General features: G+C 42.1%; 1 protein-coding gene across 1 annotated transcript in view; it reads left to right on the top strand.

The window, feature by feature from the left end:
• bbs2 (Bardet-Biedl syndrome 2) overlaps positions 1 to 18,474 on the top strand; it is a 40,183-nt gene that overhangs the window by 17,319 nt on the left and 4,390 nt on the right. The window contains exons 15-17 of the mRNA XM_061722728.1: positions 4,124 to 4,261; positions 5,664 to 5,776; positions 13,907 to 14,055. Of these exons, the coding sequence (XP_061578712.1) occupies positions 4,124 to 4,261; positions 5,664 to 5,776; positions 13,907 to 14,055 (400 nt within the window). The remainder of the gene's footprint in view (positions 1 to 4,123; positions 4,262 to 5,663; positions 5,777 to 13,906; positions 14,056 to 18,474) is intronic.

The following is an 18,474-nucleotide window of genomic DNA, read 5'->3' as shown; positions in this document are numbered from 1 at the left end:
GGCGGACGATGGATGGATGGATGGATGGATGGATGGATGGATGGATGGATGGATGGATGGATGGATGTCTCAATATGTTTGAATCCTTTGCATCATACAACCGGCCTTTTCCTAGTTCACTCAGGTAAAAAAGAAAGCATGTCTTCTTTTTATTCTGAGATTTTATATATAAGGATATAAAAGAAATCAAACCTCTTACTGAGTTGGCGAGAAGCACAGAAGATCACAAAAACAACACAAAAATAGCACTTGGAATCTCCAATTTTTCATAACCATTCTCTGCTTTCTGACTCTCGTCCATTTGTCTTTCCTCCTTGGACAGACAGAGGAGTCCATACTTTAAAAGATCTTTATGGAGGTGAAGGTCTGCGGACATTTCTCCACATCAAACAGCAATATAATCTACCTGGCACTTCTTTCTTCTTTTATCTGAGCCTGAGATCCTCGATGAAAGAGTCCCCTGGGACAGAAAACTGGACTCACTGACTACGTTTACATGCAGTCAAAATCCGGGTTATTGCTAATATTCCGGTTACTGAAACATTGGCAATATTCCGTTTCCATGGTGATTAATCATTCAGGATATCTGGATCAAACCAGCGACGCACGGAGAACATCATGACACAATTCCCGTCATTTCCTCTTCTTCTTCCTGGATCCAAATTCAAAACAAATGCTGCTTCAACCAACTTTTCTCTCACCTTCTTGTAAATCTTCTATCCCGGTACTTTCTACCGTCTACAAATGCAGAAATGTTCATATCCTTCATTACATTTATGAAGTGATTAGTCTCCTCCTGGTCTTGGTTTCTCCGTGTTTATAAGAACTTCCTGGACTCAAAAGACCAGGATTCCTTGTGAACAGAACATGAGCACAAAACAAAACCCCAATATGAGCAAATTCTGGTTTTTCAAAGGGGTTATTGGTGTTTACATGGCCGTGCAAATTCGGGTTATTGCCAATATTCAGGTTTTAAAAGGGTTATTGATGCTGGAAACACAGTCAGTGCCTTTCACTTGGTTATTGTCAAGGCCAATAAATCCAGAGGCTTAGCTTCATCACTGTATGAATTACTTCTCAAGTCGTCATATAAAATCTTACTTTTCAGTCACGTTGGCAGACCGATCTAATCTGTGATGAATTACCCTGGAAACACATTTTCACCAACTTAAAATTTACCTCCAGTTTATTCATTTTAACTTTCTGCATAGAACGTATTTAACACCAAAAAAACACCTACCCCTACATGCAATGTACAAAATCAATTCTCCTCTCTGCAGTTTTTGTTCAAGTAACACCACAGGACCATTCCTTCACATGTTTTGGCAAAAAAGTCAGTATATATTTATCCAATGTCTCTGGAAAGACAATCCCATGTTCTCCCAGGGTCCATTAATGACGACTCTCAGCTAAACTTACAATTCAAAGAAAAGTTGTGTACCTGGCAGGATTAAAGAAATGCCACCGTACAATTGCGTTCATAATTGTTCGATTTAATTGTATGCATCAACAAAATAATAAAAAACAGTTGATCACAAAAAAAAGAAATCAAATGGCCCTCCCCACATCTTCAATAAAGTAAAGATCAGCTCAGATGAAGAACGACAGTTGACGTTCCACCTTTCACAGCAAATATTTGAAGTTACCATTTTCTGTCTGATCTTGGAGTCACAAGGAAGGAAGGGAGGAAAGAAGGAAGGAAGGAAAGAGGAATGGAGAAGGAATCTTGGAGTGATTCACAACATTGTGGAGCAGTTTAGCTTTATTTCATGAGGGTTTGTTGAGCTCCATCTTTATGCTTTACAGTTAGCGTTCAGTGTGCGGTGCTGGGGTTTTTACTGCCAGACATTTCCTCCTGAGTCTCATCCGTCTGAAGGACATTGTTCCAGAAGTCTGTGGTTTGTTCAGATGCAGCTTTGGGAACTCAAGCCATCCTGTCATGTTCTTTTTTTGTTGACAGAAGAGGCTTTCCCCTTCGAGAGCCATGTTTGTTCAGTCTTTTTTTAACTGTAGGCCTATTATCATGAAATTTAAACATCCTAACTTATCTGAGCAGTCTTATCTTGGAATCAACTTGCCAGGATGTTCCACTGCTAGGAAGATTACAAGGTGTCTGGAATGTTTTCCACTAGTGAATTTTTTTTTTCTACTTCAGAATGGTGGAAAGCAGATTGTTTGGAAAGACCTTTTAAGTTTTTCTAAATTGATGCAGAGATGCAGTGACTTCTCTAACATCATCAACGATGTCCTTCATCCTGGTACGGTGTTAACATGTTGTAATACCCTATAATGTAATAATTTCATCCTAATAATGTAATAATTTCATCCTATAATGTAATAATTTCATCCTATAATGTAATAATTTCCTATAATGTAATAATTTCATATAATGTAATAATTTCCTATAATGTAATAATTTCCTGAAAATGTGATAACGCCTGAAAATGTAATAAAATTTGCACTTAACTCAATCGAAAATGTAATAAAATCCAAGAATGTAATAACTTCCCCAATAATGTAATAAAATATCCTGACGGATATTGTAATAACATTTTTACTGATAATGTAATACCTTATTACATTATTGGGAATTTATTACATGGAACTCAAAGTCTGCAATTTAACCCAATAGTCATTCTGGTGTTTCAAATCCAGTGTATAAAACATTCTTAGATACTTAAACACAAAATGTAGAACTCTGGACTGAAAATGAACATATATATTACATTATTTGTCAAGTATTACATTATCAGTTTTGGAAGAAAAAAAACCCACCTAAAAATGTAATAAATTCCCAATAATGTAATAAGGTATACCCTACGGCGTAGGGTACACCGGTGTACCCTACGCCGTAGGGTACACCGTACCCTACGCCGTACCCTACAGCGTACCCTACAGCGTAGGGTACACCGTACCCCACAGCGTACCCCACAGCGTACCCTACAGCGTACCCTACGGTGTACCCTACAGCGTAGGGTACACCGTACCCCACAGCGTACCCCACAGCGTACCCTACAGCGTACCCTACGGTGTACCCTACAGCGTAGGGTACACCGTACCCCACAGCGTACCCCACAGCGTACCCTACAGCGTACCCTACGGTGTACCCTACAGCGTACCCTACGGTGTACCCTACAGCGTAGGGTACACCGTACCCCACAGCGTACCCCACAGCGTACCCTACAGCGTACCCCACAGCGTACCCTACAGCGTACCCCACAGCGTACCCTACGGTGTACCCTACAGCGTAGGGTACACCGTAGCCTACAGCGTACCCTAAAGCGTACCCTACAGCATAGAGTACAGCGTACCCTACAGCGTACCCTACAGCGTAGGGTACACCGTACCCTACAGCGTACCCTACAGCGTAGGGTACACCGTACCCCACAGCGTACCCTACAGCGTACCCTACAGCGTAGGGTACACCGTACCCTACAGCGTACCCTACAGCGTAGGGTACACCGTAGCCTACAGCGTACCCTAAAGCGTACCCTACAGCATAGAGTACAGCGTACCCTACAGCGTACCCTACAGCGTAGGGTACACCGTACCCTACAGCGTACCCTACAGCGTACCCTACTGCGTAGGGTACCCTACGCCGTACCCTATGGCGTAGGGTACGCGGCGACGCGCACCATTCTGCGTTAAACACGGAACCATAAATCAGCCTTCAGTGTGTCTCTGTCTGCTGTTCTGAACTTCTCTGTTGTCTCATTTTGCTGGGACGTCGGGTCCCTCCACCGAGACACAACTTTTGCGGTATGCGTTCATTGTTGTGTCTAAAAATGATGCGCAGTGCCCACCCAATCAGAAACGGTACAGATATTCTGTGATATTTTTTTATATTTATAAAAAGATTAAATTATAAAAAAATAAAGCATCCCCATAACTTTGATTGGGTGGGCAGGACGCATGTTTGGGTGGACACAGCTCACCCCTGCCCCCCATAAAACCAGCCTCACTTACAGGTGAATGAGACATGGGCTAGTTTTGTTGAAAATGTGCTGTCCAAAATGTCCTGGGAAACTGGACTGAAAATGCGCGTACCCCAAAGTTTGTGGGGGCGTTCCAACATTACTGACTATACCTCTTTAAATGACTAATTCCTTCTGTTTTCCCTCAGATCACCCTCAGGACTGATGACATTGACCTGGCGGGGGACGTGGTACAATCCCTGGCCTCCTTCCTGGCCATAGAGGACCTTTCAGCAGACGCAGACTTCCCCCAGTACTTTGAAGAGCTACGCTCTACACTCACCGAGGTTTAACAACCACACACTGATCTCTGAGCTACGCTCTACACTCACCGAGGTTTAACAACCACACACTGATCTCTATCCTGATTAACCCTGGGGCTGTCCTCAGGTCAAGGGAGGGGGGGAGGGAGGGAGGGAGGGAGGGAGGGAGGGAGGGAGGGAGGGAAAAAAGAAGGAAGGAAGGGAAAAAAGAAGGAAGGAAAAAAAGAAGGAAGGAAGGAAATAAGGGAAAAAGAAGGAAGGAAGGAGAGAAGGGAAAAAGAAGGAAGGAAGGAGGGAAGGGAAGGAAGGAAGGAAGGGAGGAAGGGAGGGAGGAAGGAAGGAAGGAAGGGAGGAAGGGAGAAAAGAGGAAGGGAGAAGGAAGGAGAGAGAAGGAGGAAAGAAGGAACAGGATTATGAGGTCATTTTGATCCAAAGACGGTACAAGGGTTAAAGTTAAATTATATTCTACACTGTTCAGTATGGGTAATAAAGGAATTATTTTTAAAAGAAGTAGGATTTAAATGCACGTAAGTTGCATTTCATGTAAATGAAATGCATTAAATTATGTCAACACATTTACTGACAAGGAAATTGATTGATTGATTGATTAACTGGTACACGCAGCACAAAGCTGCAGAATATTTATTTATTTATTTATTTTTTTGGAACATGCATGTTAAAAAAAAAAGAATACAAAAAAGTAAAAAATAAAGTACATATATATATATATATATATATATATATATATATATATATATATATATATATATATATATATATATATATATATATATATATATGAGAGTCCTACCCCTGAATCTTACATACATTCTTACATCTAACAAGAGTTTCAATAAGCTTACTTATAAAACACACATAACCAAACACCCCTACTTTAATAACTGTTCAATATAGTGATATAATACTCTTTAAGAAAACTCAAATATCCTATCTCAAAAAGAAATATTCTTGCAATATTTCAGTTGATTTGTAATGAATCCAGAATGTATGACATTTTTGTTTTTTTAATTGCATTACAGAAAATAAAGAACTTTATCACAATATTCTAATTTTCTGAGACAGTCCTCTATACTGGTTCATATATTTACCCCCAATTATATACATAAAAAGGACTATAAATCTATATATCAACATATCTACATATAACTATAATGTAGATTGCATTGTTTGCAGCTCGGCTATTCAAATGATGGATTGTAATTCTTTAACACAGTTTAAATACACGTTCTCATGAAACTCCTCTCTTGTGAGTAAAGGAGTCTGTGTGTTGTGCAGAAGCTTTGTTCATTTCAGCACATCTGTAAATCAGCCTCGACATGCTTTTAAAGTGCGCCAGCTGTTTTTTCAGATGGGATTTTTGCCTCTGTGATGTAACGGTATTGAGTGTTGAACGTTTGTGTGAAAGGTGGACGAGTTCCACGCCGTGCACCAGAAGTTAACGGCCGACATGGCCGACCACTCCAACTACATCAGGAACATGCTGGTGCAGGCGGAGGACGCCCGCCTCATGGGCGACATGTGAGTTACCGCCGTGTTTCTCTGTTATACTCACAAATGTGCAGGAATGTTACTTTATAAGCAGCACACATGTGGGAGAGATTCCCTAATCACACATGTGGGTGAGATTCCCTAATCACACATGTGGGAGAGATTCCCTAATCACACATGTGGGAGAGATTCCCTAATCACACATGTGGATGAGATTCCCTAATCACACATGTGGGTGAGATTCCCTAATCACACATGTGGATGAGATTCCCTAATCACACATGTGGGAGAGATTCCCTAATCACACATGTGGACCCTAATCACACATGTGGATGAGATTCCCTAATCACACATGTGGATGAGATTCCCTAATCACACATGTGGGTGAGATTCCCTAATCACACATGTGGATGAGATTCCCTAATCACACATGTGGGTGAGATTCCCTAATCACACATGTGGATGAGATTCCCTAATCACACATGTGGATGAGATTCCCTAATCACACATGTGGATGAGATTCCCTAATCACACATGTGGGAGAGATTCCCTAATCACACATGTGGGAGAGATTCCCTAATCACACATGGATGAGATTCCCTAATCACACATGTGGATGAGATTCCCTAATCACACATGTGGGTGAGATTCCCTAATCACACATGTGGATGAGATTCCCTAATCACACATGTGGATGAGATTCCCTAATCACACATGTGGGAGAGATTCCCTAATCACACATGTGGGAGAGATTCCCTAATCACACATGTGGATGAGATTCCCTAATCACACATGTGGGTGAGATTCCCTAATCACACATGTGGATGAGATTCCCTAATCACACATGTGGGTGAGATTCCCTAATCACACATGTGGGTGAGATTCCCTAATCACACATGTGGATGAGATTCCCTAATCACACATGTGGGTGAGATTCCCTAATCACACATGTGGATGAGATTCCCTAATCACACATGTGGACCCTAATCACACATGTGGGTGAGATTCCCTAATCACACATGTGGGTGAGATTCCCTAATCACACATGTGGGTGAGATTCCCTAATCACACATGTGGGTGAGATTCCCTAATCACACATGTGGGTGAGATTCCCTAATCACACATGTGGGTGAGATTCCCTAATCACACATGTGGGTGAGATTCCCTAATCACACATGTGGGTGAGATTCCCTAATCACTCATGTGGATGAGATTCCCTAATCACACATGTGGATGAGATTCCCTAATCACACATGGATGAGATTCCCTAATCACACATGTGGGTGAGATTCCCTAATCACACATGTGGATGAGATTCCCTAATCACACATGGATGAGATTCCCTAATCACACATGTGGGAGAGATTCCCTAATCACACATGTGGATGAGATTCCCTAATCACACATGGATGAGATTCCCTAATCACACATGGATGAGATTCCCTAATCACACATGTGGGTGAGATTCCCTAATCACACATGTGGATGAGATTCCCTAATCACACATGTGGGTGAGATTCCCTAATCACACATGTGGATGAGATTCCCTAATCACACATGTGGATGAGATTCCCTAATCACACATGTGGATGAGATTCCCTAATCACACATGGATGAGATTCCCTAATCACACATGTGGATGAGATTCCCTAATCACACATGTGGATGAGATTCCCTAATCACACATGTGGATGAGATTCCCTAATCACACATGGATGAGATTCCCTAATCACACATGTGGATGAGATTCCCTAATCACACATGTGGGAGAGATTCCCTAATCACACATGTGGGTGAGATTCCCTAATCACACATGGATGAGATTCCCTAATCACACATGTGGATGAGATTCCCTAATCACACATGGATGAGATTCCCTAATCACACATGGATGAGATTCCCTAATCACACATGTGGACCCTAATCACACATGTGGATGAGATTCCCTAATCACACATGTGGGAGAGATTCCCTAATCACACATGTGGGTGAGATTCCCTAATCACACATGTGGGAGAGATTCCCTAATCACACATGTGGATGAGATTCCCTAATCACACATGTGGGAGAGATTCCCTAATCACACATGTGGGAGAGATTCCCTAATCACACATGGATGAGATTCCCTAATCACACATGTGGATGAGATTCCCTAATCACACATGGATGAGATTCCCTAATCACACATGTGGGAGAGATTCCCTAATCACACATGGATGAGATTCCCTAATCACACATGGATGAGATTCCCTAATCACACATGGATGAGATTCCCTAATCACACATGGATGAGATTCCCTAATCACACATGTGGGTGAGATTCCCTAATCACACATGTGGATGAGATTCCCTAATCACACATGGATGAGATTCCCTAATCACACATGGATGAGATTCCCTAATCACACATGTGGGTGAGATTCCCTAATCACACATGGATGAGATTCCCTAATCACACATGTGGGTGAGATTCCCTAATCACACATGTGGATGAGATTCCCTAATCACACATGGATGAGATTCCCTAATCACACATGTGGGAGAGATTCCCTAATCACACATGTGGATGAGATTCCCTAATCACACATGTGTGATTCCCTAATCACACATGTGGATGAGATTCCCTAATCACACATGGATGAGATTCCCTAATCACACATGGATGAGATTCCCTAATCACACATGGATGAGATTCCCTAATCACACATGGATGAGATTCCCTAATCACACATGTGGGTGAGATTCCCTAATCACACATGTGGATGAGATTCCCTAATCACACATGTGGATGAGATTCCCTAATCACACATGTGGACCCTAATCACACATGTGGATGAGATTCCCTAATCACACATGTGGGTGAGATTCCCTAATCACACATGTGGGTGAGATTCCCTAATCACACATGTGGATGAGATTCCCTAATCACACATGTGGATGAGATTCCCTAATCACACATGTGGATGAGATTCCCTAATCACACATGGATGAGATTCCCTAATCACACATGTGGATGAGATTCCCTAATCACACATGTGGATGAGATTCCCTAATCACACATGTGGATGAGATTCCCTAATCACACATGGATGAGATTCCCTAATCACACATGTGGATGAGATTCCCTAATCACACATGTGGGAGAGATTCCCTAATCACACATGTGGGTGAGATTCCCTAATCACACATGGATGAGATTCCCTAATCACACATGTGGATGAGATTCCCTAATCACACATGGATGAGATTCCCTAATCACACATGGATGAGATTCCCTAATCACACATGTGGACCCTAATCACACATGTGGATGAGATTCCCTAATCACACATGTGGGAGAGATTCCCTAATCACACATGTGGGAGAGATTCCCTAATCACACATGTGGGAGAGATTCCCTAATCACACATGTGGATGAGATTCCCTAATCACACATGTGGGAGAGATTCCCTAATCAAACATGTGGGAGAGATTCCCTAATCACACATGGATGAGATTCCCTAATCACACATGTGGATGAGATTCCCTAATCACACATGGATGAGATTCCCTAATCACACATGTGGGAGAGATTCCCTAATCACACATGGATGAGATTCCCTAATCACACATGGATGAGATTCCCTAATCACACATGGATGAGATTCCCTAATCACACATGGATGAGATTCCCTAATCACACATGTGGGTGAGATTCCCTAATCACACATGTGGATGAGATTCCCTAATCACACATGGATGAGATTCCCTAATCACACATGGATGAGATTCCCTAATCACACATGTGGGTGAGATTCCCTAATCACACATGGATGAGATTCCCTAATCACACATGTGGGTGAGATTCCCTAATCACACATGTGGATGAGATTCCCTAATCACACATGTGGGTGAGATTCCCTAATCACACATGTGGATGAGATTCCCTAATCACACATGTGGATGAGATTCCCTAATCACACATGTGGATGAGATTCCCTAATCACACATGTGGATGAGATTCCCTAATCACACATGTGGATGAGATTCCCTAATCACACATGTGGATGAGATTCCCTAATCACACATGTGGACCCTAATCACACATGTGGATGAGATTCCCTAATCACACATGTGGGTGAGATTCCCTAATCACACATGTGGATGAGATTCCCTAATCACACATGTGGATGAGATTCCCTAATCACACATGTGGATGAGATTCCCTAATCACACATGGATGAGATTCCCTAATCACACATGTGGATGAGATTCCCTAATCACACATGTGGATGAGATTCCCTAATCACACATGTGGATGAGATTCCCTAATCACACATGGATGAGATTCCCTAATCACACATGTGGATGAGATTCCCTAATCACACATGTGGGAGAGATTCCCTAATCACACATGTGGGTGAGATTCCCTAATCACACATGGATGAGATTCCCTAATCACACATGTGGATGAGATTCCCTAATCACACATGGATGAGATTCCCTAATCACACATGGATGAGATTCCCTAATCACACATGTGGACCCTAATCACACATGTGGATGAGATTCCCTAATCACACATGTGGGAGAGATTCCCTAATCACACATGTGGGTGAGATTCCCTAATCACACATGTGGGAGAGATTCCCTAATCACACATGTGGATGAGATTCCCTAATCACACATGTGGGAGAGATTCCCTAATCACACATGTGGGAGAGATTCCCTAATCACACATGGATGAGATTCCCTAATCACACATGTGGATGAGATTCCCTAATCACACATGGATGAGATTCCCTAATCACACATGTGGGAGAGATTCCCTAATCACACATGGATGAGATTCCCTAATCACACATGGATGAGATTCCCTAATCACACATGGATGAGATTCCCTAATCACACATGGATGAGATTCCCTAATCACACATGTGGGTGAGATTCCCTAATCACACATGTGGATGAGATTCCCTAATCACACATGGATGAGATTCCCTAATCACACATGGATGAGATTCCCTAATCACACATGTGGGTGAGATTCCCTAATCACACATGGATGAGATTCCCTAATCACACATGTGGGTGAGATTCCCTAATCACACATGTGGATGAGATTCCCTAATCACACATGGATGAGATTCCCTAATCACACATGTGGGAGAGATTCCCTAATCACACATGTGGATGAGATTCCCTAATCACACATGTGTGATTCCCTAATCACACATGTGGATGAGGTTCCCTAATCACACATGGATGAGATTCCCTAATCACACATGGATGAGATTCCCTAATCACACATGGATGAGATTCCCTAATCACACATGGATGAGATTCCCTAATCACACATGTGGGTGAGATTCCCTAATCACACATGTGGATGAGATTCCCTAATCACACATGTGGGTGAGATTCCCTAATCACACATGTGGATGAGATTCCCTAATCACACATGTGGATGAGATTCCCTAATCACACATGTGGACCCTAATCACACATGTGGATGAGATTCCCTAATCACACATGTGGGTGAGATTCCCTAATCACACATGTGGGTGAGATTCCCTAATCACACATGTGGATGAGATTCCCTAATCACACATGTGGATGAGATTCCCTAATCACACATGTGGATGAGATTCCCTAATCACACATGGATGAGATTCCCTAATCACACATGTGGATGAGATTCCCTAATCACACATGTGGATGAGATTCCCTAATCACACATGTGGATGAGATTCCCTAATCACACATGGATGAGATTCCCTAATCACACATGTGGATGAGATTCCCTAATCACACATGTGGGAGAGATTCCCTAATCACACATGTGGGTGAGATTCCCTAATCACACATGGATGAGATTCCCTAATCACACATGTGGATGAGATTCCCTAATCACACATGGATGAGATTCCCTAATCACACATGGATGAGATTCCCTAATCACACATGTGGACCCTAATCACACATGTGGATGAGATTCCCTAATCACACATGTGGGAGAGATTCCCTAATCACACATGTGGGAGAGATTCCCTAATCACACATGTGGGAGAGATTCCCTAATCACACATGTGGATGAGATTCCCTAATCACACATGTGGGAGAGATTCCCTAATCACACATGTGGGAGAGATTCCCTAATCACACATGGATGAGATTCCCTAATCACACATGTGGATGAGATTCCCTAATCACACATGGATGAGATTCCCTAATCACACATGTGGGAGAGATTCCCTAATCACACATGGATGAGATTCCCTAATCACACATGGATGAGATTCCCTAATCACACATGGATGAGATTCCCTAATCACACATGGATGAGATTCCCTAATCACACATGTGGGTGAGATTCCCTAATCACACATGTGGATGAGATTCCCTAATCACACATGGATGAGATTCCCTAATCACACATGGATGAGATTCCCTAATCACACATGTGGGTGAGATTCCCTAATCACACATGGATGAGATTCCCTAATCACACATGTGGGTGAGATTCCCTAATCACACATGTGGATGAGATTCCCTAATCACACATGTGGGAGAGATTCCCTAATCACACATGTGGATGAGATTCCCTAATCACACATGTGGATGAGATTCCCTAATCACACATGTGGATGAGATTCCCTAATCACACATGTGGATGAGATTCCCTAATCACACATGTGGATGAGATTCCCTAGTGGCCACCGGCCACTCAGACCAGATTCTTCAGGGCAGAGATTATTATTATTATTATTATTATGTGTTATGTATTATCATGTATTATGTACTGAATGATGTCACAGTAAAACTTAACTTAACCCTGGTACTGTCTTTGGGTCAAAATGACCTCATTCTCCTGTTCCTTCTTTCCTCCTGCTCTCTCCTTCCTTATCCCTCCCTCTTTTCTCCCTTCCTTCCTTCTTTCATCCCTTCCTTCTTTCTTCCCTCCCTTCTTTTTCCCTTCCTTCCTCCCTTCCTTCCTTCCTTCCTTCCTTCCTTCCTTCCTTCCTTCCTTCCTTCCTTCCTTCCTTCCTTCCTTCCTTCCTTCCTTCCTTCCTTCCTTCCTTCCTTCCTCCCTTCCTTCCTTATTTCTTTCCTCCCTTCCTTCTTTCCTCCCTTCTTTCCTTCCTTCTTTTTCCCCTTCCTTCCTTCCTTCCTTCCTTCCTTCCTTCCTTCCTTCCTTCCTTCCTTCCTTCCTTCCTTCCTTCCTTCCTTCCTTCCTTCCTTCCTTCCTCCCTTCTTTCATTCCTTCTTTTTCCCCTTCCTTCCTTCCTTCCTTCCTTCCTTCCTTCCTTCCTTCCTTCTTTCCTCCCTTCTTTCCTTCCTTCCTTCTTTTTTCCCATCCTTACTTCTTTCCTCCCTTTTTTCCTTCCTTCCTCCTTTTACCCTTCTTTCCTCATTTTACCCTTCCTTCCTTCCTTCCTTCCTTCCTTCCTTCCTTCCTTCCTTCCTTCCTTCCTTCCTTCCTTCCTTCCTTCCTTCCTTCTTTCATTCCTTCTTTTTCCCCTTCCTTCCTTCCTTCCTTCCTTCCTTCCTTCCTTCCTTCCTTCCTTCCTTCCTTCCTTCCTTCCTTCCTTCCTTCCTTCCTTCCTTCCTTCCTTCCTTCCTTCCTTCCTTCCTTCTTTCCTCCCTTCTTTCCTTCCTTCCTTCTTTTTTCCCATCCTTACTTCTTTCCTCCCTTTTTTCCTTCCTTCCTCCTTTTACCCTTCTTTCCTCATTTTACCCTTCCTTCCTTCCTTCCTTCCTTCCTTCCTTCCTTCCTTCTTTCATTCCTTCTTTTTCCCCTTCCTTCCTTCCTTCCTTCCTTCCTTCCTTCCTTCCTTCCTTCCTTCCTTCCTTCCTTCCTTCCTTCCTTCCTTCCTTCCTTCTTTCCTCCCTTCTTTCCTTCCTTCCTTCTTTTTTCCCATCCTTACTTCTTTCCTCCCTTTTTTCCTTCCTTCCTCCTTTTACCCTTCTTTCCTCATTTTACCCTTCCTTCCTTCCTTCCTTCCTTCCTTCCTTCCTTCCTTCCTTCCTTCCTTCCTTCCTTCCTTCCTTCCTTCCTCCCTCCCTCCCTCCCTCCCTCCCTCCCTCCCTTCCTCTCTTCCTCCTCCCTTGACAGCACCAGGGTTAATGATGTTCAGAGTGCATGTATTTACTACAGATAGAACTGATTTGTGTCTTCAGGACGACCATGAAGAAACGTTACCGGGAGCTTTACGACCTGAACAGGGATCTGGTGAACGAATACAAGATCCGCTCCAACAACCACAACGCTCTGCTGGCCCGTCTCAAGTCCGTCAACCAGGCCATCCAGCGGGCCGGCAGACTCCGAGGTATTTACATATATATTTATATGTATATTTAGGTGTCGCTCAACTGAATAACGGTAAACACTCAGATACCGAGTGAAGCATTTGAGTTTTCAATTCATCCTATTCTAAGATGTTCAACAGTGTGCAGGATCAATCAGTGCGTTTACATGGGAAGTTTAATTCCTCTTCAATTCAGAATTAAAATTAAATCTGATTTAAAATGAGTAAAAATGACCATGTAAACCCTTAATTCTGAATGAAAATGGCCATTCCAAATGAAACTTAATTCTGAAGTAAGTGGCTGGTTTATTTTAAATTGGGATAGAATAATTCCGTGATCATGTATACAATCCCAAACTTCCACCCTAATGACTAGCAAAATGAGTATGTGAGATGTTTTAGTGCGTCAGAAACATTAGAACATACTCACTAGTATGTACTATCCATATCAATAGTATGTACTATCCATACTCACTAGTATGTACTATCCATACTCACTAGTATGTACTATCCATACTCATTCTGGAGAAATGTATTAGTGTGGATTGATCATGGATCTATTATAAAACTGGATGGGACGTCAAAAATGGCCGCCCATTCATTTCAATGCATTCTGCTCAGCCAGCGCATAAGCCGAAAAAATCTCTGACTTCCGGGTTTACTTCCGCATACAGCGGCCCATAGAGCATGCGCAGTTGAGTCACCTCCCATGATGCTCTGGGGCCTCCCATCATGCCCCGGGGCAATGACGCGAGTATTAATATAATATGTATTAATATAATATATTAATTAATGTATATTATTACATGTATAGCATTACATATATTATTAATGTATTAATATAATATAATTACATAATATATATTAATATAAAACATCCGTGGAATGCACGGACACGGCTGTGACGTCAGCCGTGACGTCACGCCCAGAAAGAGACTTTTCTTTGACTTTTCTGGCCGTTATAAAACATTTTTGACGGATATAAAGTCCATGACTTAAAAATATAGAATACAAAGATTAGTAATTGCCGGTGATTACAGCTGGAGGTGTCCTGTGAACAGTTATAGAGGCTTCTCTTTTACTATTGCGGTCTATGGGAAAAAAGCTTTCTGGGCCGCATGGGATTTTTGGTTGCAGTACCGCGGCTGGACACTAGAAAAAATCGGCGCGCCTTCTGACTGCCAGACCCGGGGGCTGGGATTGATGGACACTAGCTAAGCAGAAACCTCCCACAATGCAATGCAGCGGCGTTTGGTTGCTAAGTGATACGTATATGTCATAAGTATAATATTAAGTATAATAATATTATTATATAATATTAATATTATAATATTCGTATATAATAACATTATATAATGTCATCTTGTTTGGTCCAGAATAAAGGGAAAGAGCGGAGCGGTGCTGCTGCTGTTACCATGGTAACAGCTGTTACTGCTGCTGTGACAGGTTACCATGGTAACAACTCCCCCTCCCAACAGCAGGAAGTGACGTGTGGCTCTTAATAGTACGTCTGAATTAATGCATACTACTGATATTTATTCAAAAGTGTGCTACTTTTTAGTACTTTTTAGTATATACTTTTTAGTATATACTGTTTAGTATGGCATTTGGGACGCACCGTCATTCCTCTTTAAATTAACTCCAGTCTTTCTTTCTGCTCGTTCCCTCGCCCGTCTGTCTCCATGATCTTATATTCCACTGGGCTGGTTTTCCAAACAAAGTTTCAAGATGCAGCAGCAACGCTGGTCAAGAGCAGAGACCATTGATTTAATAAATAGAAATCATTAAAAGAACAGATGGAAACAGGAAACATAAACATTGTGAGCTTTTCAAAGTTTCAAGCTTAGTTAGTTTTTATTCCAGTAGACGTAACTTCCAGTCAATGTCCGTGTTTTCCATGTAAACCTTAATTCAGAATAACTATTTCCATGTAAACTCGAAGGAAAATAGTTGAAATCTGAATTATTTAATTTGGAATAATTAATTCCGAATTAAAAAACATCATGTAACCGTGGCCAGTATGCAGGGATCATTGTTGCATTTTTAGGGCCCGAGCACTTGCAGTGTGAAGGCCCTATTGTATCTGTAGGAATTTTTATTCTTTCTTTATTTTCCTTCTGACGAAAAAGGAAGGCCTTTTTTCCCCCTAAACGTGCTCCAAAAGTCACAAAATTTTGCACCAAGCCAGACCTGGTGATAAATGAGATATTTCATGGTTTGCATGAATGGGCGTGGCCTAACGGCTCAACAGCGCCCCCTAGAATACTTTTCTCTGCCATAACTTTTGAATGGTTTGACATAAAGAGTCGTGGGTGGTGTCATCGGACTCGGTATTGAGTCCTTGACCTTCATTGGTGCAAATTGCACGTGCAAGGGCCCGTTCATCGCTGCCTGCAGCTTTAATTTAATTTAAAACTCAGCACCTAGTCTGAAGTGAGGACAGGTGATCCAGTCCAGTCCTGGCCTGGCCACCAGTAGGGATGGGAATTGATAAGATTTTTTCGATTCCGATTCTCTTATCGATTCTGCTTATCGATTCGATTCTTTATCGATTCTCTTATCGATTCTCTTATCGATTCTCATTTGGAAAAAAGGAGAAGAAACAATTTTAGTATCAACTTTGTTTTAATAAAACAAAGTTGATACTAAAATACTAAAAAGAAACAATTTTAGTATCAACTTTGTTTTAATAAAACAAAGTTGATACTAAAATACTAAAAAGAAACAATTTTAGTATCAACTTTGTTTTAATAAAACAAAGTTGATACTAAAATACTAAAAAGAAACAATTTTAGTATCAACTTTGTTTTAATCAAACAAAGTTGATACTAAAATTGTTTCTTTGTTTCAATTTCTTTGTTTCTCCGACCTTTTTTGTTCAAAGATATAAAACTTTTATATCTTTGAACAAAAAAAATAGTCCCCACAAAATGATTTGTAATATACAGTAAAATATTTATTTAATATAAAATAATAATAATAAAATAAATATTCTTCTGTAGAAATTAACGAAAAACAATAAATTATTTTGTAGCAATTACACAAGAATGTCCAGTAACATGTTCAACACCACAAACTTAGTCACTGCTGGTGACATTCATCTATTCTGGCCTGATACTCTTCCCTTCCTTGATGAAAGGAGAATAGCGGTAGATGCTCTTTAACTTCTCCCATAGATGAGATGATGCTGCAGCTGCGTCAGGAGCTCCGCTGTCCGCCGGAGCGCAGCTCTTCTAAAGCATGGTTTATGGTTCCGCGTTAAATCGACGCAGAGCCTACGGCGTAGGGTACGCGGACGTGCGCCGTACGGTGCGTGTTGCCGCGTACCCTACGCCGTAGGCTCTGCGTTGGTGTAACGCGGAACCATAAATCAGCCTTACCACATGCAGGCTGACTCCGCGCTCCCAGCGGATCAGCCGGCCGAGTCCTAACAGTTTCCTCCCTTTGTTGAAATGTCCACATTGCAAGAATTGTCGCCCTGTTGTCATCCTTTTTGGTAAAATGTAACCAAACTTTCTAGCGTTTATGCCGCTTTGTCCCGTGTTTTCCTGCTGGGCGCGAATGCGCACGTGGCGCAACGTGCTTGGTGACGTCATTCGCGCCGACTGGAATCGATAAGGGAATCGTTTGGGAAAAAGGCTAACGATTCCAAGGAATTGAAACACTGGGAACCGGTTCTCAACAAGAACCGGTTCTCGATTCCCATCCCTAGCCACCAGCACACTCGTCCTGCTCCTCCGTGCTGCTGATGTAACGTGTGCAGAATGTGCTTTTAATGGGTGAAAACTGTCTGATCCTGAAGGCATGTGTTTCTCTAGAATCTTACTATGCTTTTCTGCACCAGTGCCACCACTTAGAGCCGTCTGTTTGGACATGTGACTGATTAAAGCCAAGCCGTCCTGTTCTCGTCTTTGTTCCGGAGCACATGGACACCAGTCCGTCCCAGAGAAGCTGATCCAGCCCAAAGCCACATTTCTGTCACATTTCTGTCACATTTCCACCGTGTGATGATTGATCTCAGAGCCGTTAAAGCCCAGAGTCCACACAGACTCTGGACTCAGTTAACGTAGGACTTTTGCACAGCGACGTTTGGAGTTGCATTTGTGAATAAAGCTCTGTATTTTAGTAAAACCAAGGTTTCTGGCAGTTTTCCTTATCCATGTAGTTAAATAACCCTGGTACTGTCTTTGGGTCCAAATCACCTAATTCTCCTGTTCCTTCCTTCCTCCTGCTCTCTCCTTCCTTCCTTCCTTCTTTTATCCCATCCTTCCTTCCTTCCTTCCTTCCTTCCTTCCTTCCTTCCTTCCTTCCTTCCTTCCTTCCTTCCTTCCTTCCTTCCTTCCTTCCTTCCTTCCTTCCTTCCTTCCTTCCTTCTTTTATCCCATCCTTCCTTCCTTCCTTTTTTACTCCCTTCTTCCCTTCCTCTTTCTTTCCTGGTTT

Source organism: Cololabis saira, chromosome 5 (genome assembly GCF_033807715.1).
Source record: "Cololabis saira isolate AMF1-May2022 chromosome 5, fColSai1.1, whole genome shotgun sequence".
In the NCBI taxonomy this organism is placed as follows: domain Eukaryota; kingdom Metazoa; phylum Chordata; class Actinopteri; order Beloniformes; family Belonidae; genus Cololabis; species Cololabis saira.
This window is presented reverse-complemented; position numbering and strand designations above follow the sequence as displayed.